We start from the raw sequence: 25,760 nt of genomic DNA, 5'->3' as shown, positions 1-25,760 counted from the left end.
CAATGATACTAAAACTATTATAAAAAATGTCATTTTACAATATTTCTAAGGTGCAGCTCAAGAAGCCAGGGAAGGCCAGGGGAGCACGGCGCAGCGGTGCAGAGATCGCTCAGCACACATGGGGCCCTAGGCTCAAATCTCACGACCAAGGGGAAAAAGAATGATTAAGGGGCAGGAAGAAGCCAGGGAAGCTTCGAGCTTAAAGACCAATTTCTTAAACTGGAAACATGCAATTTACACAGCCTGCTGCTGCTGCTAATGCCATGTTCAAATATAGGCCTCTCAGACCAAAGCTGGACACGCTGCGTCCTCAGTGCAGCTGACGTCTACGCCTTTGCACTCCTCCTCCGTACAGCACGACTTCACCTGAGGAAGACTCCCCATCTTCTAAATTTTGATTAAAATTCTACCGTTCATAAACACAATGCAGCCTACATTCCTTAAAGCTGTTGTTTGTTTGTTTTCTGAGACAGGGTGTCTCTGAATAAAACTGAATTAAAAAAAAAAACCACAATTAGACCTCCCAAGTAGGCAGTAAATTTCTTAAGGATAATTTGAAATCTGTAAGCCATCAAATGCAGGGTGGACAAGCTTGCTCAGGGGTTATTATGGTATGCTCCCAATCCCACACATCTCTTCTCTCGTTCCTCCTGCTGACATACACAGGCAAGGTAGTTAAGTGTTTGCTGGAAAGTAGATAGTGAGGGGGGGAAAAGTTCTGTTTAAACAATCTAGCGTAAGTGTGGTTGGTTTTGCTCTACAACCCTGAGGAACCACTCCGGCTCCAGGGGCCTGGCGAGGGCATGCTCCAACTTCCGAAGGCTTTCCCTGCTCACAGGTGCTTTTCTGACCCAGCAGAGACAGGCTCCTCTTCACTACCGCTTTGGTAAAAATGTCCAGGCATAGTTCTAGATTTGTCTGTCTTTTGCAAAGACTAAGAGGGTGAAGGACCCCGCCACATGCTTCACGTGAAGGAAAAGCAATGCAGAGGCAGAGCTAAGCATCATGGTAGGGAAAAAAAAAAAAAAAAAAAAAAAAAAGATGGTGGGAGAGACAATTAGATTTTTTTCCTGTGGCATTTGCACAACAGAAAGCAGCGAGGGGAGGGAGTCCAGAGCCTCACGGCTGTCAAGACACTGGAATAGTTAGCTGCGAGCTGCAAGCTAACTGGACCCAGTCCTCAGACAGTGGTAGCCACCCTGGCCCAGAGCAGCCGCTAGTTACTCATAATTGTCAACCAATGCTGTCAAAACTGTCAACATACATAACTGTATGTAGGTGGCTAATGTGACTGACAACTAAATTTAAACTTTGGTGGGGTGAGGGATGGCTCAGTGGTTAGTGACACTGGCTGTTGCTCTTCCAGTAGACCCTGATCTCGAATCCCAGCACCCACATGGTGGCTCACAGCTCTCTGCGAATTCAGTCCCAGGGGATCCGAGGCATTCCTCTGGTCTCTGTGGGCATCAGGTTATGTACATGACACATGGACAATATGTAGGCAACACACTACTAAGACACGCAAAATAAAATTTCAAATTTGAAATTTTTATCCTCATGTGTGGTCTGTTTAAACTTAAACAGGCCCAATGGGATGAAGAAGGCTAGAACACTCATGGCAGGGTTTAGCCAGGTCCTGGCTGCAGTGCAGTAAATCTTATCATTGCTATCTCTGCTTCAAAAGAGAAACATAAAGGAACCGTGACAGAGAGACTGGCGCAAGGCACCTCTTCCTTTGTATGAATGCAGAAGCATATTTCACAACGGTGTCCTCAGCCGTTTGGGTGGAAAGTCCGGCTCAGGGTGCAGCGTCCTTATCCATCTTAACCTAGTTGTTCTTGTGACAAAAGTTTATCTTTAACCCCTGGGTCTATTTAATCTGACTCCCCCGGCCCCCCCCCCCCCCCCCCCCCCCCCCCCCGCTTTCCTGAAAGATTTCTAGAAATAAGATTCTTAAGACCTTATCAGATGTAAGACATCTCAGGTAAGTTAGAATTTTTATTCAGAAAGCCCAGTGTGAAAAACTACTCAGGGTACGGACACTGGCATTAGAGGGCAGTGTTGCTTTAAGCACTCCATCAAACACATCCCTATGGCGGCAGTTTAAGTAGCTTAATGAGCAGAGCTTTGATTAGGACTTATTTCAGGCAAACAGGAAACCAGGAAGCCAGGAAGCCGAGCTTCTCACTTCCGCCCGGAGCACTCACCACAGGCCCTCTCTTGTTTCTCCTCTCCAGCCACTCGTGCTTCCAGGCAGGCATGCAGGTCGCCTTCAGCTTCTCCCTGATCACCCGCTCCTCTGGCCGATCCTCCATCTTGTGCAGCCCTTTGAGGGTTTCTTTATTCTCCATCTCTCGACTAAAACCGAGGGAGAAAAGAGGACAAAGAGAAGAGTCAGACACAAGGATCATCTCTAAGGACAAGGAGGTTGTGTTACAAGCTGCTTCCAGGTACCCGAAAAGATAGCTATGAGACCCATAAAAAGATCCGAGGGGTGGGGTGTGGTGGCGCTGGCCTTTAATCCCAGCACTCGGGAGGCAGAGGCAGGTAGATCACTGTGAGTTCGAGGCCAGCCTGGTCTACAAAGCAAGTCCAGGACAGCCAAGGCTACACAGAGAGACCCTGTCTCAAAAAAACAAAGATTTGAGGTAAGGCATTAAAACAACGCACATTCTGCATTATCGCGTCTAACGTGGCTACTCCTCAGTTGTATCAATTTTAACAGCACCTTAAAAAAAAAAAAAGTGGGGTGGTGGTGGTGGCACGCGCCTTTAATCCCAGCACTCGGGAGGCAGAGGCAGGTGGATCCCTGTGAGTTCGAGGCCAGCCTGGTCTACAATGCGAGTCCAGAACAGCCAAGGCTAAGACAGAGCAACCCTGTCTCAAAACACCAAAAATAAATAAAATAAAATAAAATAAAACTCAGTTGTGAAAAAAAAAAAAAAAGCTTTACATGGAGGCTGTAGGCTTAGTGATACTATCAGTGCAGGTCCTCTCCTAGCAGTAGTCAGAATGAATCCAAGATGTTAGCTGCTGCTTTAGCCGAGACTGCCCAGCACTCAAATATTGTAATACGCAAGAAACAAGTATCTGGCAAGTGCCTTTCTACCCTTAATCCAGAGTTTCTCATTACTCATGTCAACGTACAGAAAACCTGGCAGGTTTGTTTATCTTCTATAATGACGGCACAGGACAAACTGCACGGGACTTAACTGGAGCAACATCCTGAAATCACTGCCTGAAGGATCAAGTCTGCGCGTTCCTGGAACGCACGTGAACACTATGATGGAGCCCTCGCTGTACTCCATAACTGGAGAGAGGAAATGGCCTGCTACGAACGTCTTAACCTTCACTGCAGAGTCACGAGTGGCCGGAGTTAAGAGAATCTTTGAGTTAGGAGCTTTGGGGAACTAACTGGACAACGACTAATAAATAGGCAGAAAGCCCTGCTCTGCAAGAGCACTGGTCTCCATCCGTGGACGCTGTCTCCACGGATGTGCGTGCTCATGTACACATTGGGTAGACTTCAAAGCCTGCTTCCTAGGGAGGCTAAGTACCTGTCTTCTGGGAGAAGTATCGAATTTTAGAGTTCTAGGCTGACTTCAGTAACTGTTTTTGGAAGGCCGGTCGAGGTAGAGAATAATGATTTTTCTACCCTGACAGGAAAGGGGAACACTCGTAGAAACATCAGAAATGATGACCTTGTCTAGGAGTTTCCCAGCTCAGAAGCAGCAGCTTCAGCAAAACAAAGGAAAAACAGGGTAGACAGGAGCAGGGACAAAACGCTCATCGGCTGCGGTGAAACACCAGCATTCTGGAGCCAGGACGTACACGGCAAGCACGGCGTCAGACACGTCTTTGTGGATAGTATGCACACACACATATACACATACATACAATATATATCTATATTATTTTTTCTCCTGCCAGAAATACTCTTTCCTATCTTCCCAAGTCTTCAGTATAAAATTCCCTACCACAACTCTATAGTCTCCTAGCAGGCTTCATACCCACTGTGATACGATGTAAAATTGAGTAGCTAAATTTCTGCTTTCCTCACAGCAGTGGGAGATCTTACAGGATGGGCTACCTGTTTTTCGCCATTTTCCTATGGGCAGTGCCAAGTGTGCTGGGCCTGATACACTGTACCTTTTAGTGTGTGTGTGTGTGTGTGTGTGTGTGTGTGTGTGAGAGAGAGAGAGAGCGAGAGAGAGCGAGCGCGCGTGCGCACGCATGTGCAAGCTCTCCTTCTGTTGTGCACTGAACTCATCCTGGAGCTCCTAGTTGGCTGGTCCAACAGTTTGCCTTGGTTTGAAGACACTCTATCCTGAGGTGGTGTTGTACATCTCATGTGGCTCGCTCTGTAAATCTGAAAGGAAGACACATGAAAAGTGTCACCGCATAAAGGATGCTATCAAAATAACAAAGAAACAAAGCGGAGAGTGGGACCTCAGGGAGGAAATAGCTAATGAGGGAGAAGCAATAAAAATAGGCACAAGGGTTGTACTGGGTCCCTAGGCAGCTATTAAGACAATTAGTGCTGCCCTAACACTGCCCCAGGGGACAAGCTGCAACTCTCCAGGGGCATAGGCATGTCTTAGCGAGGGAAGCAGTTTTTTTTCCTTTTGGATTCTTTAACCAGGTAAGCCAAGATTTCAATGTTATTTATTAAGAGGGGTTTTCATCATTCCTAAATTAATCTACACGTAAAATCAAAAGTGTCTAGTCTGGAAAAAAACATCTTAACACACTCTATTCCCTGTGGAAAAAATCCCAAAGAGCTCAACTGTGACTTCAGCCCTGCAGGGCAAGGACATTCGTGCAAGGTTCTCAATGGCACTCAGAATCCCGGCTTGGAAATACTGTGTTGACTACTGACGTGGAGAAATCCCGGACAGGCTACATAGCTGCAGAAAGGTTGATGTGTGCTGGAGAGCTGAGTGGCGCAGCAGGCAAGGGCACCAGCCTGACTGTGTGAACCAGTCTTGGGACACAACGCTGTAATCCCAGCACCTGGGACGCGGAAGCAGGAAGACTCCAAACTCCAGGCTAGCCTGGGCTACATCAATCACATCCCCCCCTCTCGTGTGTGTGTTTGTGTCTCTCTGTGTCTGTGTGTCTGTCTGTCTGTCTCTCTCCCCCTCCCTCCCTCTCCCTCCCCCCATCTGTCTCTCTCTCTTTGGCTTTTTTTTTTGGTTTTTAGACAGGGCTTTTCTGTGTAGCCTTGATTGTCCTGGACTTGCTTTGTAGACTAGGCTGGCCTGGAACTCACAGTGATCCACCTGCCTCTGCCTCCCGAGCGCTGGGATTAATGGTGTGCACCACCACGTCTGGCTCAATGCTCTCTTTTTTGATGGCAACCCGTTTACTACCAGAACGAAAGGAGCGCACCAATTCTTCTCATTGCTAGAGTACTTCTATGTAACAAGAGCAACTAAAACTGTCAACTCCAAACGCAACCATTCCGGCTACGGACAGCTTAGGTAAGTAGCATAGGCCAGGACTTTTTCAACAATGCAGACTCTGGACAACTGTACAAAGGAGGCTCTTAATTGTCTCGGTGTCTAGAAGAGGAAATGTGGGAAAGTCCTGGGTTATCTGAGACAAACGCAGCTCACAGCCGTGTGTAAGCCCTCACATTTGCTACCAAGGAGAGCGGAGAGTGAGGGAGGAACTACCTTTCACCTCGACAGATAGCAGCCAGTGTAGGACAGAAACCGAAGGCCAGGAAAGAACGGCAGTGAGTGGTCACTGAGGACCCTTCCCCACACAGGGCACAGCACCAGCTGCTCCAGCTGAGTTAGGCTTGGTTCTTAGGAGCCCAACTCCCACTGTCCCACTGCACAGGAGAGACAAGCAAAGCAAGGGGGGCGGGGCGTGGCTACGTGCACAGTGAAAATGTCCCTACGTTACACCAACCAATCAACCGAGATTCATGAGTGACCACTGGCTTGTCTACAGGTGACAGAAGGAAATGAGTCCTCGCAGGTGCCAGATGTGAACATGTGCAGAGAGAGAAGCGAAACTGAAACAAACCCCCAAAATCTGTATTTCAAAATTGAGATGGGTGTGCCCCACCCTCGCCAGCAGGAAGAGCCACAGGGAAGGGCAGCCCTTCCATTGATGCCGGAGGAAACAGCTCACACTACCAAGGCAAGTTCATAGATTTTATTCTGTTATTCAGTAACACTGGGCCTTGAGAGATAAAACCAAACGATGCCCATTTACCTTACAAGGAAAAATGAGTTAATGTCTCCTACCTTGGATGAACATACAACAGACCTGTGACAACTTCCTCCTTTCTTTTTCTCTAGGTGTAGTGTCACTCTGTAGCTTAGGCTACTCCTGCCTCAGCCTCCAGGAGTGTTTGGATTATAGGTGTGACTGTTAGCTTTTTAATTTTATTTTTTGTCTGTTTGTTTCTCTTGTAGTCCTGGCTGTCCTGGACTCACTTTGTAGACCAAGCTGGCCTCGAACTCACTGTGATCCACCTGCCTCTGCCTCCCGAGTGCTGCTTCCTCCACCATGTGGGTTCCCAGGCTCGAACTCAGGACATGAGGCTTGGGTGAGAGAGGAATTACAGCTGACCCAAGCCCTTGCAGTGGCTCTCCTTTATGTTTTGAGGTAGGGTTTTGCTATACAGGCCATTCTGGCTTCAAACTTTTCATCCTCCCGTCTCAGTGTCCTGAGTGCTGGGGTTAGAGGTGTGTACCACCACAGCTAGCTCCACCATGTTATTTAGGGTTTTGCAATGTAAAGCATAGTATAGAGACACAGAGGTTATGTGTGGCCATAACCACACAATGCACAGCCATACTGCAAATGCCACCACACTGACTGACCCAGGAAGTGGTGCCTGGGTCCTTTCCTGTCTTCTGTGAGCAAACCTTATAGCAACAGAGACCATGACCGTCACTTCTAATTGACAGGCCTAGGGAAGTAATGGGTGGCCCTCAGAGCCTGGAGCTCCTACCAGATTCGTGCCTGTGGGGACATGTAGACAGGTTCAAGGAGAACCAGAGGGTACCACAAGGTCTTCCTACTTCTAAGTTAGTGCTGGGTGAGACAGTTTGGAAAGCCACCATGTACATTTAATAACAGGGATTATAAAATGTCAGAGAGCTATTCCTCAACATGCACCGCTTTTCAGATTCACTGTGTGCGAGTGCCAGTGTGTGTGTGTGTGTGTACCTACATGTGTGCATACAAGTGCCAGCATGTACATAGTTTTTGTTTTGTTTTCGAGTCATAGAGTTTCTCTGTATAGCCTTGGCTGTCCTGGACTCACTTTGTAGACCAGGCTGGCCTTGAACTCACAGAGATCTGCCTGCCTCTACCTCCCATGTGCTGGGATTAAAGGTGTGTGCTACTACGCCTGGCCTATGTACATGTATTTTTGTGTGTGTGCATGCATGTATCAGTGCCAGTAGGTGTGTATGTGTAAGTGCCAGCATGTGTGTGTGTGTTTGTATTTGTATGTGCACGCATGTGTAAGTGCCAGTAAGTGTTTGTGTAAGTACCAGCATGTGTGTGTTTATATTTGTGTGTGCATGAGTGTACCAGTGCCAGCATGTCTGTGTGTACATATAAGGGCCAGCATGTACATGCGTGTGCCTGAGTACATCAGTGCCAGCATGTGTGTGTGTGCATATAAGGGCCAGCATGTACGTGTGTGCCTGAGTACATCAGTGCCAGCATGTGTGTGTGTGTTTGTATGTGTGTGTACATGAGTACATCAGTGCCAGCATGTGTGTGTGTGCGCATGTGTGTATCAGTGCCAGCATGTGTGAGCCCTGGTACATATGTGGAAGCTGGCAATTGACTTTCTAGCAATCAGTTCTTCTGCCTTGTTTTTGAGGCAGGTCTCTGTCACTTTCCTGTATTCCAGCCTTCCCCCTCCCCTCCACACTTGTCAGTCACCTATGACTTAGTCTATGAAGTCAACCACATGCCTTTCTGAAATCTTTTTTTACATTTATCGTGTGTGTGTGTGTGTGTGTGTGTGTGTGTGTGTGTGAGAGAGAGAGAGAGAGAGAGAGAGAGAGCGAGAGAGAGAGAGAGAGAGAGAGTGAGAGATAGAGGAGAGAGAGAGAGAGAGAGAGAGAGAGAGAGAGAGAGAGAGAGAGAGGGAGAGAGAGAGAGAGAAAATTGGAGAATAACCTGTGGGAGTTGGTTCTCTCTGTCCACTGGTGGGTCCAGGGACTCAACTCAGGTTGTCAGGCTCCTAGCAAGCACCTTTACCCACTGAACCATCTTGCTGAACCCAAGTCTCTAGAAGACAAGGTAACGAACCAAAAAGAAAACTGTATTTCAGTTACACAATTCTCCTATGCTGGGTGTCCTTCCACCTTTGAAATGGATGATTAGTACCAGTAATTCAATTTAGGCATCATGTAAACTTTAAGATCAGTTATACAGAATGCTACAAGAGTACACTACTTAGAAATGAAAAGTTTATTAACAAAAAGGTTTCTCTCAAGAATGCGCACTCTGCTCAAGAATGCTTTATGACTAAAAGGTATCATTCTTGATCATAAATATTTGCATGAATATTCAAATATGACTTTGATAAAACTGCCTTGAAGCAAAAGTAAATGTTGCAAAATCAACACGCAGCCACTGAACCCCTAAAGCTACCAACACAGAGGCAGTAGAGCGCCAAGGCTGGGCTTCCAGGTGGGCACAGTGATTACCATCACCAGCTCACAAGCTCCACCCCACAGTGATTACCATCACTAGCTCACAGACTCCACCCCACAGTGGTTACCATCACCAGCTCGCAGGCTCCACCCCACAGTGGTTACCATCACCAGCTCACAGGCTCCACCCCACGGTGGCTACCATCACCAGCTCACAGGCTCCACCCCATGGTGGCTACCATCACCAGCTCACAGGCTCCACCCCATGGTGGCTACCATCACCAGCTCACAGGCTCTCCCTCACCGCCCCACCCACTTCAACAAACAAAGGTGGAAGACAACAGAGCATGTCAGTTTCCCAAGTAATCTTGTTGCTTATTGGGCCAAGAAAGAAGCAATACTGCAAAAGCTGGGTTATGGTGTTTCCTCGGCAACACCGTCCCTGCCCAGGTATCCCAGAAATGGAGCTGAAGACTCCAGCCAAACCCACCAAGCTCAAGTTATTCAAGGGCAGGTGTAAGTCTGCCTAAGCCATGAAGTTCATGGTGACATCACGGAAATGCTGTACCTACACGTGGAAAAAGAATTCTCCTGAACATGTTACTAGGTGACTATAACAACAAATTTAAACGAATGAAAATAAATCACGTGCTCTTTGTCAAGTTATGGGGACAACTATGTTCACTAACAAGTTGAGAAAACATCAAATTGCAACAGAAGTTAAGACTTGCTAAGTAGGAAAAGACAATTCAGACAAGTTGAACAGACATAAGCAATGGGAGTGGGGGGGGAGGCAGACAAGAATACACCTTAGTTAGCTGGGCGTGGTGGTGCACGCCTTTAATTCCAGCACGTGAGAGGCAGAGGCAGGCGGATCACTGTGAGTTCGAGGACAGCCTAGTCTACAAAGTGAGTTCCAGGACAGCCAGAGCGGTTACACAGAGAAACCCTGTCTTCAAAAACCAAACCAAACCAAACCAAACCAAAACGCAAAAAACACACCTTTATTATTGAAACTGAAAAGAAGTTTGCACAAGTGGAAAGAGGTAAGACAAAGCGGGTTACTAACCCCCTACACAACTACGACGTGAAGTGAGGTTCTGGGGAAAGCAGCTGTGGGGAGCAAGAAGTGAGGGCAGATGTGCTGTCAGGGTGAGGGTGCGTGTCTGTGGACAGGGAAGGAAATGAGCCAGACTGAAGTGAAACTGGCCAGCCTCCCGTCTTCAAGTTCAGCGAAGGCCCACTGCTGCTTGCCAGGAGCTAGAAACCACAATTTCAGTTTGTAAGATTTATGCAGATGGTGGGAAATAGTCAGCACTGGGCAGCTTCAGTGGCAGGGAAGCAATGTGGTCCTCACGATGAGTGACAGACGGAACAGAAGGGCTGTAGGGTCAGGGGCCACTCTTGAGACACTCACTACTTAAAAATAAGTTAAGTCCTTTCTCACATAGCAAAGAAATACTCTTTGGAACAGTACTTCTACACACTTTTCTTCAGGAATTCAGAGAAACTGTGCGCAGATAATTTCCCGAGTACGCGGTGTGTTCTAAGAGCCTAATATCAACAGCCTCATGTCCCACTTGCTCCCTTCTAACAAACACTCATAAGAGCTTGCATTCTTTTGATGTCCACTGGTAAAAATCCCAGTGTTTACACTTTTCCCGGCTGTGTCCTTGGTACTTGACGAAGGAGAACCTTTAAAAGCCTTTGTGAGGGGGATGGGATGCTGTGCGCATCCTTTCCCTTAGTAAGCAAGGAAAAGGATGCCCCCCCTTTTTTTTTTACACTATTTGGCTGTCCATTTCCTCTCAAGAACTCCACCCCTTTGTGCTACTTGACACATCTAGGGTTGGGAGAGTCCACCAGACAATGGTGCATAAGCCTAGGGAGCTCTCAGACTTCAGTAGAGCAGATTGGATCTCCAACACTTGTGTGGTAAGGTTCTCAGCAGGGCAGCAAGTGTGCTACCTCCCACCAGGGCTCTGTCCAGGAGCATGGCCCAGCCAGAGCCTGTGACAGAAAGCGGGCGTCTGGCAGAGGTGGTGGCTGCTCTTCTGTGGTTTTTGCTTTACACCAAGAAGATCCCAAGTCGGTGGTGAGGACGTGTGGACTGTTCTCTGGGATCTTCTCCAAATGTGCCTGCAGCTTTCTATGAGATTCAATGAACAGGGCTAGTCTTGAGGAAAGTGACTCATATTTTTATATTTTAGGAAAGGTGGTTAAAAGTTAAATACACAACACTTTGAACAACTATTTTTCTATGGCAATAAAACCCTTTAATGTGGTTTAAATGTTCTGAAATTTCAATACTGAAGTACAGTGCAGAACTCCACTATGGTCTCTGCTAAAAGGACTTCTTTGCACCCTGCGAGATCGCCAGGCATAGCCCTTCCTTCTGGCGGGTGGGAAAGCATGCTCCCTAGGATGCTCAAAATTAGAAGACTGGCTTCCTGAGCTGCTAGCAAACCACTCTAGCGGATGGTGGCACACCTGCACATATAAGACTTCCTTAGGCAGAAGAAGGATAAGAATAAATGCACCAAAGGTGCGTTGGCAGAGTTTAAGAGAATCGAGAAAAAAACAAAAACAAAACCACACCACCTCTGCCATCCCCGAAATACTCAAAAGTGCCATAATGCCGCAGTAGGATCAATCCACTGTTGACTTTACCTATGGAGGATCTAGAAAGATCTACTAAGGTAGTGGTGCCTGAACAACTGCCAACGGCAGGAAGGACAGACAGGGAACCATAGAGGGATGAGAAGTGCTGAGCAGCGTGCAAACCGCACAGAAGCCACGCATGTAGAAGATACACGCTTTATGATTCCAAATACACCTGTGCATGCAGACCAGGAAATGCCAGCTGGGACAGACGGCTGACCCTGTTCACTGCAGGACTGAGATCAGGGCCTCTAATGAGAACCTAGGTGCAGGGCAGGCGAGAAGGCCCGCAGCAGCCCTCTAAACCACGCAGCACGGACATGCTTTTTAGCAGAACATGTCTGATAAGAAAATGCTGCTCCATGGGACAGGCTGCAAAAAAATCTGCTCTGGATTTCACTTTCACACGCCCCTGTCCCAACAGCCAAGAGTCCTAAGAAGCAAAACCCAAAGAAGACCCTGACACCGAATTTCTTACTTGGTAACATAGGGCTTAAGTGGTCACAAAATTCACCGTCTTCAAGGCAAGATCCGGAACAGGGAAGGAAAAGGTGTCCTGGTGTGTGCCAGCAAAGTCTCCAGATCTGAATCCACCAATGAAGGAACATGACTCCATCCATCCCCCGGCAGCTACAGTCTAGTCCGTTTATTCTCCGCCAAAGACTCAGCCCTGGAGTAAGTCCAAAGGAGCTCAGAGCCACCATTTTCTCTAAAAACCTCTCTACTGTTTCAAGAAAGCCCCAGCTTGTGGATTTTTTAAAAGGGGAGTATGGAGTGTTCTCTTTCCATTGGAATGGCCCCTGGGCTTCTGAGAACACGGCGTTGGTGAGCCTTCAACACACGCAGCCGGGCCACTGGCAGTGACTGCCCTGTGGCTGAATCATGTCAGGACACTCAGCATCAGGCCCTGGAAGAGGATCCGAGGCCAACGCAGCCGAGGGAGGTGATGGTGACAGTGAGAGGAGCAGCGAGCTCCAGAAAAAGGCATAAGGCAACAGACCTCCCCCCAGCCACACAGCAGCCCACACTGAGGGGGTGAGGAAGCCTTCTGGGGTGCAGGTATGCGTGCATGCCGTGACTGTTAGAGGCATCAATGGGACAACAGCCACCAAGCCCAGAAAAACTGAGGGGAGTTTGCATCAAAGAGGCGCCACTGAACAAGTGGGGCTCGGTGATGTCATTCAAAGTGCAAAGAAAGCAAAGGGCTTCTTAACCAGCAGAAATCATGTAATATTGATTGCATGTAATATTGATTGCAAAGCATTTTCCCAGGATTTGGTAGACAAGGTCAGACATCAGCTTAGAGGCCAGGGATGTGAGCTCCAGAGCCAGGCTGCTTAGGGTCAAATCTAGAATACTAGCCATGCAACTTAGGCCCAAGTTAGTCAACACTTCTGTTCCTCAACCTCCTCACTGGAAAGGTGGGGTTAACAGCACCTGCCATCTAAGTTCCAGAGCGCGGATCTGTATATACAAAGTTAGGAGGAAGTTAGCTTCCAGATCTCCGCCTGTTAATCTCTTGCATAAAATGGAGATAACGGAGATGCTGTAACTATGGCTACCGCTGCTGCTGTTAATGCTGTCCTTGTGGAGGCCTCCTCAGGGACAGTGCTGCTCCAGGCCCGAGCACGGCTTTGGGTCGGGCTCCGTGTCACGGCTGAGCATGGACTCTTGCAGAAAGATGGAGTAGTGTAGTGGACTCTCAGGTAAGTGAGAACTTAGAGGCCTTCCTGGCCTCAAAGCCTTGTGCTCCTCCTCCTAATCCATGCTGCTTCTTGTTGTTTGTTTGTTTTCCTTATACAGTATTTACTATCTGAAAAACACGAAAGCACCAAACAGAACCGTTGCCTACCGCACCACCCTTTCCCGTCGGGCTCAGAAAGTCAACACTTGACTAGAAACATGAAGACCACTGCGGCGGCTGCTCTGGGGTCTGGCGTCAGGGAGTTGGGCTGTTCAGTGTGGGTACTAGGGCCATATAGCCGCTGTCAAACGCTAGGTGTAACTTTCCCTGGAACACAAGGACACAGCTTCGCAGAGCCGCAGACACCCTGGTAACCAGCGTTTTCAGATGCGTGACTCCTGTATGATCGCTATCTAGTCAGCAACTAGGCGGATAATACCCTCTCTGTGATGACACGGCCCAGGAGGACACTCAACACTGTACTGTTATAAAAGCATAAAAGCAGTTCTAACTTAACTACTGAGCATGGGCATCATTTAAAGGCTCTCTTAGAAACATCCAGAGCTGTTGAGAAAGTTCAAGAAAGTAGCAAGTGCTACTTACTGTTGTGGCCTTTAAAAAAAAAATTACTGCATCATCAATGTTCTCCCTTAAAAGACACATAGTCAGGGTCCAGCATGGTGGCGCACACCTTTAATCCCAGCACTCAGGAGGCAGAGGCAGGCAGATTGCTGTGAGTTCGAGGCCAGCCTGGTCTACAAAGCGAGTCCAGGACAGCCAAGGGTACACAGAGAGACTCTGTCTCGAATCCCCCCCCCCCCCAAAAGACATATAGCCATTTCCCATGTTGAAGTGCAGGGGCTCAGAAAACAGCAAGGGGCTGGAGGGAGACAGTAGCTGCCTACGCCAAGTCACAGCCCCAGCCAGGCGGACGGCCTACACTGAACTCTCTAGGACAGGCCTCTTTGTAGGCACCTGGCCTACTTTGCTGAGAATCGAGTAAACAGTATCAGAAATGCTTAATCTGTGCCAAATCAGAGAGATTATGTTGCACGGGTGTGCGCGCACGCACACATACACACACACAGGACCACCTATGCCCCAGGCTGTCTTCAAACCAGAGCCGACCCAGGGCTCCCCATCTCCCATCTTCACTTTCCGGGCGCTGGGGTTACAGGCCCATGCTGCACAGCTGGCTCTCACTAGGGCTAGTCTGAGAGCATCTCCTCAGGACTCCTTGCTACGGAACCAGTTAGCACTCGTCACCTTAAGCTCAAACAACAACAGAACAAGAGACTAAAGTCTTGTAACACTTGGTGGTGCTTGGGGCAAATGTTGACGATATTTGACTCATACACAGAAACATTTTATATTAAGTTCTAACTCACTGTTTTTAAAGGATTTATTTAAAGATGCTTTAAAGGATTTATTGTGTGTGTGTGTGTGTGTGTGTGTGTGTGTCTATCTGCATGGTGGCCAGAAGAGGGTGTCAGATTCCTTGAGAATTGGAGTTACTCTTCAGCTCCTATAGTCCAGCAAAGCAGGAAAAGCTAAGATTAAACGCCTAGTAATTTAATTAAGCCACGTCACCAACAGAGTATCAACAGCCTAACCACAATGGCTGCAACACTGTGAAGTAGCGCTCGTTGACTCCGGCACTGGCGTGTCTGCCAGTACTGTTTAAAAAACAAACAAACAAACAAAAACCAAACAAAAACGAAGAATGAAAAAGCCCCTGGTGGATCCCACCTAGGAAGGTCTCTGGATCTGCAACCGAACCCTGCAGTGACTTGTAAACAGGGATCAGCTCAGCACAAACAGTAGCCCCGCCCCCTGAGCACGCAGCCTTCCGACAGAGCTCCGCCCAGGCCACTCCTTCTTCACTCTCCCCTATTTACTATCCAGAATAGCTCTCATCTTCTCTCGGGGCGACGTGTCCATTGTGAAACAAGCAAAGAAAACTACCTGAGCCGGTTAGTACTCGCCAAGTGCTGTTTAGGAGAACACTGCGAGGTAGACTAACTAGACTAACTAGAGTCAACTGGCAGGGTGAGAAAAATACACCACAGGAAGGGAAAGGGGCTTAAGACAGATAGCGCTTTACTCGGTAGGGGGCGCTCTTTCCTTAAAAATGTAATTTAGGCAACTAGAGCAAAGGTGCCCGCGCACAAATCACAGGACAGAAGCTCCCTGTGTTCACTCTGACATCCTGTCCCAAATGTGTAGCTAAAATCACGGTCTTCCTAGATAATGCCTTTCTCGCCTCAGTGGAATCCTGAAGCCGTTCGTAAATGTCAGTTTCTTTTCGCTTGAGCAAAAGCCAGAACTTGGTAAGAGCAAATCGCTTTGACTTCTTCGCAACTGCCAGGTGCGCGCCTCAGAATCTCCCGTCTAGTTTTTAAAGACGAGCGGACACCGGTGGGAGGGGGGACGGAAGCCACCATTCCCACTAAACAAAGGGCGACTCTTTCGTAAGCACTCGCATCAACCAGGCCTTTTATCAAGAACATCCATCTCAATTAACTACCACGCAGGCCAGTAATGGACTATATGTAATTAATTACATGCCTTGAAACTTTAAAAATCAAACACGAGAGCCACTGATAGTGGATAAAATGTGCATTTGCCTAGCACTATGAAAGAAACCCCTCAATTTGCCTTGCTCTTCCTGGGTATGTCCACTGGTCTTTTTTTTTTTTTTTTTTTTTTAATATTTATTTTTAAACTTTTTTTTACTCAGAATTACTCATTTTATGTGAGTGTTTTGCCTGCATGTTCCTGTGTGCACCATGAGTGTGCTAAGCACCTGAGGAGGCCTGAAGAGGGTATGAGAGTTACTGGGTCTGCAGTGAGCCAAACCTGGACCTGATGCATCTCTCTAGTGTGTGGCATCTTGTGTCCCGTTAGTGTCCGTTCCTCTACCTCGCCCCACCCCTGTCCCTGTCTTTTAACAGTCTATGGGCTCATATTTCACAGGCACCCCATTACTTGGAGAAACTGTCCCCCGATGCTACCTTCAGCTCTCCTTCAGGCCACAGTCCCTGGAGCACAGGGAAGAGAACCTTCCTCCCCTGTCCCTGGGAACAGACTGTGAATCCTTGAGGGGCAGAGGTGGGCTTCAAGTTCACTGCCCTTGTCTCTGCAGGAAGGCTGGCACAAGGACGGACAGACACAAGCCCTACAGGCAGTGGGCAGCTTTTTCTCCTCGCGCTGTGTCTACCCAAGGGCCAGACTTGTCCTCATCTTTCACTCTACAGGTGATGTTGATGGGTACCCCTGGGGTTTCCACATGCTATGAGCAAAAAAGGGCCCTCTCAGCAGAAGCCTTCAATCCCGGAAAGATCACCAGACGGTAGGAGCGTCCCTGAGGCCTCTGTGGAGACATCTGAGGGGCATGAAGAAGGAGCTCAGACACTAGGCCAGGAAAACACCAAGACACGATTAGTGAGACACCAACGTGCGTCTAGGCCATTTTTCCTCAGCGAGAAGGACTTTCCCATTGCTTGAAACTTGCCCTTGTAATGGAGGCTATTGAGGTGACAAAGCCTTGAGGAAAATGCCAAGAGTTTGTGTCTAGTGGGGGGCGAAGAGCTGCAAGGCCCGAGCTGTGCCTTATCAGGGAGGCAAGCGAGAGCTACGGCAGCCAGGGAGTGGTGTCTAGAGAGAACACGTGCCCAAACTGGGAATCCAGACACGGGGGAAGACGGGGTTGGCAGGACGTTAAGTTGTGCCGCTGGCATATGGTAACTGCATAAGGATGCGTTTCATTAGGACATTTTCATGCCTGCGTGCGACATATTCTCATCGCCGCCCCCCCCCCCCCACCACTATCACCCTCTGGACACCTCATTCCATTGTGCTCCTTCTTGTCAAACAGTTCTCGTCCTACTTTGAAGCCCGTGTGTGTGTGTGCGCGCGCGCGCACATATACATATAAACATCACAGACGAAAGAAAAACGTGCCCTATTTGATTGAGTCCAACTTATTTTAACCCAATGACCAAGTTCTGCCCATTTCCCTGCAAGCAGCCGGCATTGTCTCCACCTCCTTGCTGGCTGATGGACACCTAGGCTGGCTCCATACCTTGCAGAGTACGCAGGTATCTCCGCTGCATTCTGACTTGAGATTCCTTAGGGCCGCAGCCGTACCACACAGGAATTCTACTTGTGCTATTCTAAAGAACCTCCACACTGACTCCCACAGTGGCTAAACCAGTTAACATTCCTACTGGCAAGGCAGGAGGGTGGCCACCGCCCCCATCCGCATCGGCAGTTGTTTTCCAGATGACAGGAATCTCAAAGCAGTTTTTCTGTGTCCTATGTAGCTGAGGCTGGTCTTGAACTCACTATGTAAGTGAGGATGACCTCAGCCTCCTAACCCTCTTCCTCTTACAACCTCCCCAATGCTGGAATCACACCGACTACCATGCCCAGCTCAATGTAGTTTTAATTTGCATTTCTCCAATGGTCAAGGGCGTTGACACTTTCCCATGTTCAACATGTTCATTCGTTGGTCATTTCTACTTCCTTTTGAGAACTGTCTATTCATTGCTCAACTACCAACTAGATTATTTTTTTAAAAAATATTTTTATTTACTTATTATGTATACAGTGATCTGCCTGCATGTACGCCTACATGCCAGAAGAGGGCATTAGATCTCATCGTAGATGGTTGTGCGCCACCATGTGGTTGCTTAACACTTGAACTCAGGACCTCTGGAAGAGCAGTCTGTGCTCTTAACCTCTGAGCCATCTCTCTAGCACCGCAACTGGATTATTTTATGGATTTTAGTTCTTTATGTATTCTGGATATTAATTCTGTCAGATGAGCAGCGGGTAAACATGCCATGTGGCAGCTCTTCTAACTCTTGCAGTCATCCTGAGCCGCTGCAGAGCTATTCAGAAAATCCCTGTCTATGCTTATACCGTCGTAAAGTAATTAAATCCTCTGTTAAGGCCTTTAATTTACTCTGGACTGATTTTATGTGGGGTGAAAGACAGGGATCTAGTTTCATCCTTCTGTGTGTGGAAATAGTTTTCCCAGAATCATTCTGAAAATGCCATCTTTTCTCTTAAATTAAAAAAAAGAAAGACCTGGCATGGTGGCACCTGCCTGTAATCCCAGCACTCAGGAGGCAGAGGCAGGTGGATCGCTGTGAGTTCGAGGCCAACCTGGTCTACAAAGTGAGTCCAGGACGGCCAAGGCTACACAGAGAAACCCTGATCAAAAAACTAAAATAATAATAATTAATAAAGACCTATGGATTCATTTCTCGGTCCCCTCTTCTATCCCACAGACACACATGGCTGTTTTATTATAACAGCGGTATTTTTTTCCCTCCAGTTCTCAAGTTTATTTCAAGACAGGCAAGATGGGCAGTACACAGCAAAAGCTTAAGTAAAAAAGTATGTGGATAAAATCTACAATTCAAACGAGTTCAATCAAGCCACAAGACTCAATCTATTTAACTCATTAGTCCAAGTAGGTAATTATAAGACAGACTGTACCTTGGAGCTGGGGCTGCAGCTCCATGGTGCAACACTGGCTTAGCAAGTGCTACCAAAGAAACCAACGTATTCACACACATTTGCACGAGCCTTTGCTGTGTACCTGCCCATCTTGCACGTTTTGGAATGAACTTGAAAACTGTAGAAACAAAAGCACCGCTGTTATAACAAAATGAAAGTCTAAGGAATAAACCGGGCGGCTGGGCAGGCTTGTGATGCAGCCGAGGCAGGAGGGTGAGTCTGGGACAAGCCAGGGCTAGTTAGCGGGACTCTGTCTCAAAACAAAAACAAACAAACAAAACTTGCTTCTCTTATTAGGTACCCTCTCTTACACTGTTTACCCGAGAAAGCTATTCACAGACAAGAGAGTAAGCCTTAGACAGTAACTCCACATGTCTCAAATTGCTTTCTACACAATCACACTGAAACCTTGACATGCTGTACTCATCTCTCTTATATTATATGCTGCCAGCCTCTGCTTCTACACCAGCCGACTTTGACTGCTAACCACTCCACAGACATGCTGAGCAGGCTGGAACCTGGAGACATACTCTATCTGTGCAAGGCAATTTAAAAGGACAATTAGGATCACAGAACAGCAGCCCGAACTGTTAAAGGATACATCTGCAACACTCTTTAACACGAGTCCAAAAAAAGAAGAAGAAGAACAACAAAACCCAACCAAGCAAAAATAAATAAATAAAAGAGCAAATAAATAAATAAACAAAACTCATGAGACTAGAGCAAGATTCTGGGCTGTGCTCACTCAGAACCATGTTCATTAGGATGTACCATCTCTGAGGGCCGGGATTTGTGTCCAGTTACTGTCCTATTCCTGGAGTTTGGCATAGCCGGTTCTTAATGAACGTGCTGAGGCAGTGCTGTTACAGCCTCAACTATAACAATTAGACAAGACAATTCCTATATGCATACTTCACATCATTACCATGGCAAACCTTTCATCGTAGACCGGCTTCCTACTAGCCCCCAGCCAAGCCCCTCCTCCTAAACTTCCTCCTTTAAGAAGCGTGTTTCAGAAAAACGCGCTCACTACTAACAGACAAAACTCTTTGCTCCAAAAACCTGTGAACATCTGCCCCTTCCTGTCTTGAAGACAGAAACCAACCAATAGCCAGCCCATCTGGCTTCACCTCTCTCCAGCCTTCTTCCTCCCCAGGCTTGCCTAGAGCTAGCCTGTGCTTCCACCTGCCTTCCGCCCGGCACAGCAGCTTCCCCTCCACCACTCTATAAGCTGCTTTGTCTTGGGCAGTCACTGGGACTCTCTGTGGCCTTGGTTTGCTGCTAACCATCTGCTCTTTGGGAAAGTCCTCTTCCCAGCATGTCGTGTGTCCCTCACTTGGAAATGTCCCAGTCCCCCCCAGTCTCCGCTCTCTTCCAGGAAGTACTGGCATTAGACAACAACCAGACATTTCCCTGCTGCCCTTTCAGAGATACCGACAGGAGTCAGGGCCTACCTATCAAGGAACTGCGTTTGTCATTAGGGGCCAGCCATTCATTTCTCCACATATCAGCACTTTCAGTCACATTCTTAGCAAAAGTAACAACAGAGGGAAACACAGCCCTGAAGGTAAGTTACTGAGAGTGCAGTGAGACATGAGATCAACTTTACACAAGTCCTTTTTCTCCAAGGAGCTCTCAGAAACAGCACGCCCAGCAGACTCTTCACCTCCCAGGGGAGCAGACAGCCATGCCTTGATTACTCTCCAAGAGCACGTAAGTGAGACAAGCTCCCAGTAACCAAAAAGCAGCTAGAGGGCTGAGCATCACACCAAGGGGACCTCCCAGACACCAGCTTTGACTTGGGCATGTCTTAGTTTCTGGCACAGGGGCACCCGCATAGCACAATGGCAGTCATGCTCGGAGTTAAGGCAGCAACAGGTAAAATTTAGGGGCTAGAGAACACACTATTAGTACTGAAGGAAACAGGCCAATGCGACATGAGAGACACAGTAAAGACCTCGGGCTGTCTGGGCACCCTCCCTGTAGATAAGCGCCTTTGTTGGGATTGCAGATGACTGAATATTCTCTTGGCCCCACTAAGTTCTTTTAATTATCAAAGATGCCCACTCGACCCCTGGCAGACAGGCATCCCTTAACTCACTTCGCTGGTGCAACAAGGCTCAGGAAGAGGATAGGTGATGACCTGCCCTCTTTTTAGGCAGAACTTTACACTGGATGCTGGTCTTAGGTACTAACTTCAAGGGGGGGGGGGGTTGGAGAGGGAAATTAGTCTGAAATGAGTTTAAAATGACAACAGCTGGAAGGGAAAACTATCTTTTGTCCCGTGGCCTTGCTACCCTAGAGCCAGTTCATTAAGAAGTGACTCTGCACATGCCTGAGGACCCAGGGGCTGCTCCCAGGAGTGTGCACAGGTCACTGGGCTACGGGCAGGGGGAAGGCTCAGGCCTGGAGCCATCACTCTTTCCTTCCCCCAACCTCCTGAATTATTCTCATCTGTGACACAAGGATGATTCCCACGAGAGTCAAACTGTGGGCAAGCTCTAGGAACAAGGCACGCGGGTGTTTTTAATGAACGCAGACCCACGCGCACGCACACCTTTCCTGCTGGCAGAAGCCCCAGGGAGCGTGTAAGAAGGAAATGTAACCGCATTGGGAGGCTAGTCTCTTGCACATCACAGTGAACACATTTAAAGCCAAGTCTGTGTTTAGTTTCACAAGAACTGAGGCGTGGGAGCATTTGTGCTGTACGCACATGCGCAACTTAAGGTGACACCCTCCTGTGTTTTTGTTTTTTTGTTTTGTTTTTTTTTTTTTTTTTTTTTTTCGAGACAGGGTCTCTCTGTGTAGCCTTGGCCATCCTGGACTCACTTTGTAGACCAGGGCTGGCCTCGAACTCACAGCGATCCGCCTGCCTCTGCCTCCCGAGTGCTGGGATTAAAGGCATGCGCCACCACGCCCGGCAACACACCCTCCTGTGTTGCTCCTCACCTTCCTCCTTACTGGAGACTGGGTCTCCCTTTTGCTGTCACTGCGGAAACCAGATCAGGAGGCCCAAGGGCTTCTGGGGAGTGGCCCTCCTCTCTTCTTCTGTCAAGGTCAAAATTCCCTAGAAAGAGGGTTTTTAAGTTCCTCGGCTCTGGGGAGCAATCCCCACATTCCTGCTCCCCATCTCTTGTTCCAGCCTACAACGGAGCTCCTCCGGCATCTGCTTCCACACCCACAGCTGTGCGCACACTCCTGTGTGTGCAAGAGCAGCTCAAATGCCCTTCTGAGTGAGGCTGGCTTACAGGGACAGTTATGGGGGATCTGGACCCTCAGGCCTGGGAGGCCACCAGCCTTCAGCTGCAGAACTGCAGGCCAGGCCTCTGCTAGGCAGGCATCCATACCCACAACCTCACTTCCCAGATTTCAAGAAAGACTCCCAACGCTGCTGCTTTGTTGTTGGGGACAATGAAAGCCACGTGAGCTAGAGTGCTGACGAGGCCCATCCCCCCAGCTCCAGCCCCAGGGAGGAATTCCAGGTGATAGAAGCGTGTGTGTGTGTGTGTGTGTGTGTGTGTGTGTGTGTGTGTGTGTGTGTGTGTGTGTGTGTGTGTGTGTGTGTGTGTGTGTGTGAGAGAGGGGGGGGGAGGGAGGGAGAGAGAGAGAGAGAGAGAGAGAGAGAGAGAGAGAGAGAGAGAGAGAGAGAGAGAGAGAGAGAGAGAGAGCGCGCAAGAGCATGCTGCAGTCTCTGAGCTCAAAGACAACAGCAAGACTCATGAAAGGCCACCTTAGAATGGCAGGTGAGGAGATTTCCAAAACAATTTTAATTATTTAAGGAAAGAAGACTATATAGAATTATTTTTTCTGACTTCTAAGTGTCAGGGAAAGAGCGGATCATCATTTAAAGCATATTCCCAAAAGTCATGCAAATATTGACATCAATGCTTCTTATCAACGCATTAAAGAAAATCAACCGTATATTAGCAATAAAAAAAATTCAACAGCCACCGACAGAAAATTTTCTGTCTTTAGGTTGATTTTGTGAGTGATTTAAACATTTTCTGATCATTAGTCCCTGTGCTCTAAATACACACATAAAGAGCCAGTTTGGGCAGAGAGAGCCCAAAGAGCAAGGGCAGAGACAGGCACTCCTAAACACGCACAGACAAACAAAACCAAAAAAGCCAGTAATAAGGCACAACAAATGCTAAATCACACGGTGCTCGACAAGGTAGGATCTGTTCTAAATAACACCCCGAGGAAACACAGATATTGGGGTGCACGGGCACATCTGCATACCTTAGTGCTGCAGAGAACGTGGCATAAAGACCCCACCACAACACATTACAGAGCAACACCGGAGCAGGTGGCTGGAAGGCCAGCAAACAGATGCTGAGGGTGGTGAGTCGGGGTTCAAGGGGAGACAGACAGGAGAGAGCGACCAACTTGCCAGACTAGCTTCACATTTCAAAGGGTGGCCCTCAGCCCCCTCAGTGGTTCTCAACCTTCCTGATGCTATGACCCTTTAATACAGTTCCTCATGTTGTGTTGACGGCCCCCCCCATCATAAGATTATTATTGTTGCTATTTCATAACTGTAATTTTGCTACTGTTAGGAACTGTAATTCTGATATGCAGATGGTCTTCAGTGACCCCCTGTGAAAGGTTCATTTGACTCCCAAAGGGGTTGCGATCCATAGGTTGAGAACTGACATTTCTAGAGGGTTCCAGGCACCCCAAGCTGGCCTCGAACATCTGATCCCTAGGCCTCCACCTCCTGAGCACTGAGGTTACAGGTTAGTGCGCCCAGTTTCATGTGGAGCTGGGGAGTGAAGCGCGGCCTCATGGTACACTAGGCAAACACTCTGGCAAAGGGGCCTAGATCCTCAGCCCTAGGAAACAGCTTTCTGCTAACTCATATTTGTTAAGATCTGTGTCATCCAGCATTTTGGGGACCCATCAACGTGTCCCCAACGTGGGAACCCAGCATTATACTGAATAACAGAATTCAAGATGTGTTTCTTAGCATGCTGCTGGACTCAAGAGATAAGCTGACTTTAGCTTATATAAGATGCAATGACTTTGTATCTTATCCACAAAACTTGGCTCAGGAAGGAGGCAGAAGAGAAAGCGACAAGCCCTTGAGTATAACCTTTTCTGATGCCAAAACTGTTTCTTGGGCCTTTGCCCCAGAGGGAAGGCTTTGTCCTCCCTGTCCTTGGCACTGCTGTCAAAGCTTTCCTGGCAAACTCTCTTGCGTTAGAGGGATGGCCCACTCTCCACTTTGCAGGCTGCAGGATGGGCCCAGTGTGCACTGTGCAGATGGCAGTCCAGCTGCCTCAGTTCCTAGAGACAGAACCTACAGCCAGCTATCACACTCTGTCCCTAATGTCCCAAATGTACCTCAGGAATCAGGATCTGTAACAGATGCTCTCTGTTCACACCGCTTTGTCTGGAAACCACGTCCTGGGAACATACAGTAAGGCCCCAAACACACATCTCAATATCTGATTGCAGCACCCAGGACCAGGCAATTGCTGTGATGGGGGGACTCAGGACCAGGCAACTGCTGTGATGGGGGACTCAGGACCAGGCAACTGCTGTGATGGGGGGACTCAGGACCAGGCAACTGCTGTGATGGGGGACTCAGGACCAGGCAACTGCTGTGATGGGGGACTCAGGACCAGGCAAACTGCTTGTGTGATGGGATGACTCAGGACCAGGCAACTGCTGTGATGGGGGGGTGGACTCAGGACCAGGCAACTGCTGTGATGGGGGGAGGCTCAGGACTAGGCAACTGCTGTGATGCGGGGACTCAGGACCAGGCAATTGCTGTGATGGGGGGACTCAGGACTAGGCAACTGCTGTGATGGGGGGGGGGACTCAGGACCAGGCAACTGCTGTGATGGGGGGACTCAGGACTAGGCAACTGCTGTGATGGGGGGGGACTCAGGACCAGGCAACTGCTGTGATGGGGGGGGGGGGACTCAGAACCAGGCAACTGCTATGATGGGTGGACTCAGGACCAGGCAACTGCTGTGATGGGGGGGCTCAGGACTAAGCAACTGCTGTGATGCGGGGACTCAGGATCAGGCAACTGCTCTGATGGGGGCGGGGGCGGGCTTTGCGGAAACACGAAAGGTCAAGCGCTCTTCACCACCATGCAACACAAAGAGCAATTACTGCTAAAGACCCAGTGCTCAGCCGCCAGTTATGGGCAGCTTCAGGGTGGTGTGAGAAACAGCCATGGGCAGGCAAGGTCTGTGTGAACTGCATCAGGCTGGGACCATCAAGAGAGTCTATGCAACTCAGTTGGTCTTATTCCAGGTCTAGTTCAATGTCACCGTTTCCTGGAGTTTGAAAACAAAATTATTAGATGCCGAGGGGGGAGGGGGGAAGGAGTAGTAGTTAAAGTCATACTTTCCGGAAACTGCCGCTTTGGTCCAAATTATGTGAAAAGAACCCCAAGATAGTATTATCAACTTTCACCATCTGAAACTCTCCAGGGCTGGAAAGATGGGTCAGTGGCTAAGAGCACTGTCTGCTCTCCCAGAGGTCCTGAGTTCAATCCCCAGCAACCCCATGGTGGCTCACAACCATCTATACTGGAATCTAATGCTCTCTTCTGGCATGAAGATGCACACACAGATAGAGCACTCATACATAAAATAAATAAATAAAATCTTTTAAAAAAAAGTGCCACTGCCTGTGTGTTTATGAAACAGCCCTTTCAATCACAGGAGTTTAGCATCAGTCGGCTCACCAGGTTACCCCTGGTGGGTGGCCCTTGGCAGCAGTGAGGTCTTCAGGAAGTAGGTTCACAGCTCCTGGCAGGCCTGCTTCCTAACTAGCTACTGCCTGCTGAACACACACGCTGTCTTTCTCCTCATCCTTTCTCTGCTTTGCAACAGAACGCTCCCCTGTCAGTTGTAAGCTTGCTTAAAAGCATTTCCTCAGGTCCTTAATGTTATTTCGTACATGATAGTTTCTCTTTTCTGTGGCTTCATTTGCCCCCACTCCCTTGAGGGAGGGTGTGTGTGTGTGTGTGTGTGTGTGTGTGTGTGTGTGTGTGTGTGTGCGTGTGTGTGTGTGCGCGTGTGCGTGTGCGCGCGCGCGCGCATTGTTTTGAGATGGGATCTCTCACTATGGCCCTCAGGCTAGCCATGGTTAGCCTCCCATTATTTCTTTATGATTCTCTTTATGGGTGATATATAGTTTGAAATTTCAAGTTTATGAACTGAAAAAAAAAAAACTTTCAATAAATTTAGCCACAAAAATAACTTCCAAAGTTAAATTTCAGAAAG

At 48.3% G+C, this 25,760-nt stretch overlaps 1 protein-coding gene across 1 annotated transcript in view; it reads right to left on the bottom strand.

The window, feature by feature from the left end:
- The window catches only part of Map3k1 (mitogen-activated protein kinase kinase kinase 1), a 78,978-nt gene that overhangs the window by 25,411 nt on the left and 27,807 nt on the right, over positions 1-25,760 (bottom strand). The window contains exon 4 of the mRNA XM_051172264.1: positions 2,208-2,358. Within this exon, the coding sequence (XP_051028221.1) occupies positions 2,208-2,358 (151 nt within the window). The remainder of the gene's footprint in view (positions 1-2,207; positions 2,359-25,760) is intronic.

This window comes from Acomys russatus, chromosome 30, assembly GCF_903995435.1.
Source record: "Acomys russatus chromosome 30, mAcoRus1.1, whole genome shotgun sequence".
NCBI lineage: Eukaryota > Metazoa > Chordata > Mammalia > Rodentia > Muridae > Acomys > Acomys russatus.
Note: the sequence above shows the minus strand (reverse complement) of the source record. Positions and strands in the feature narration are given on the sequence as shown.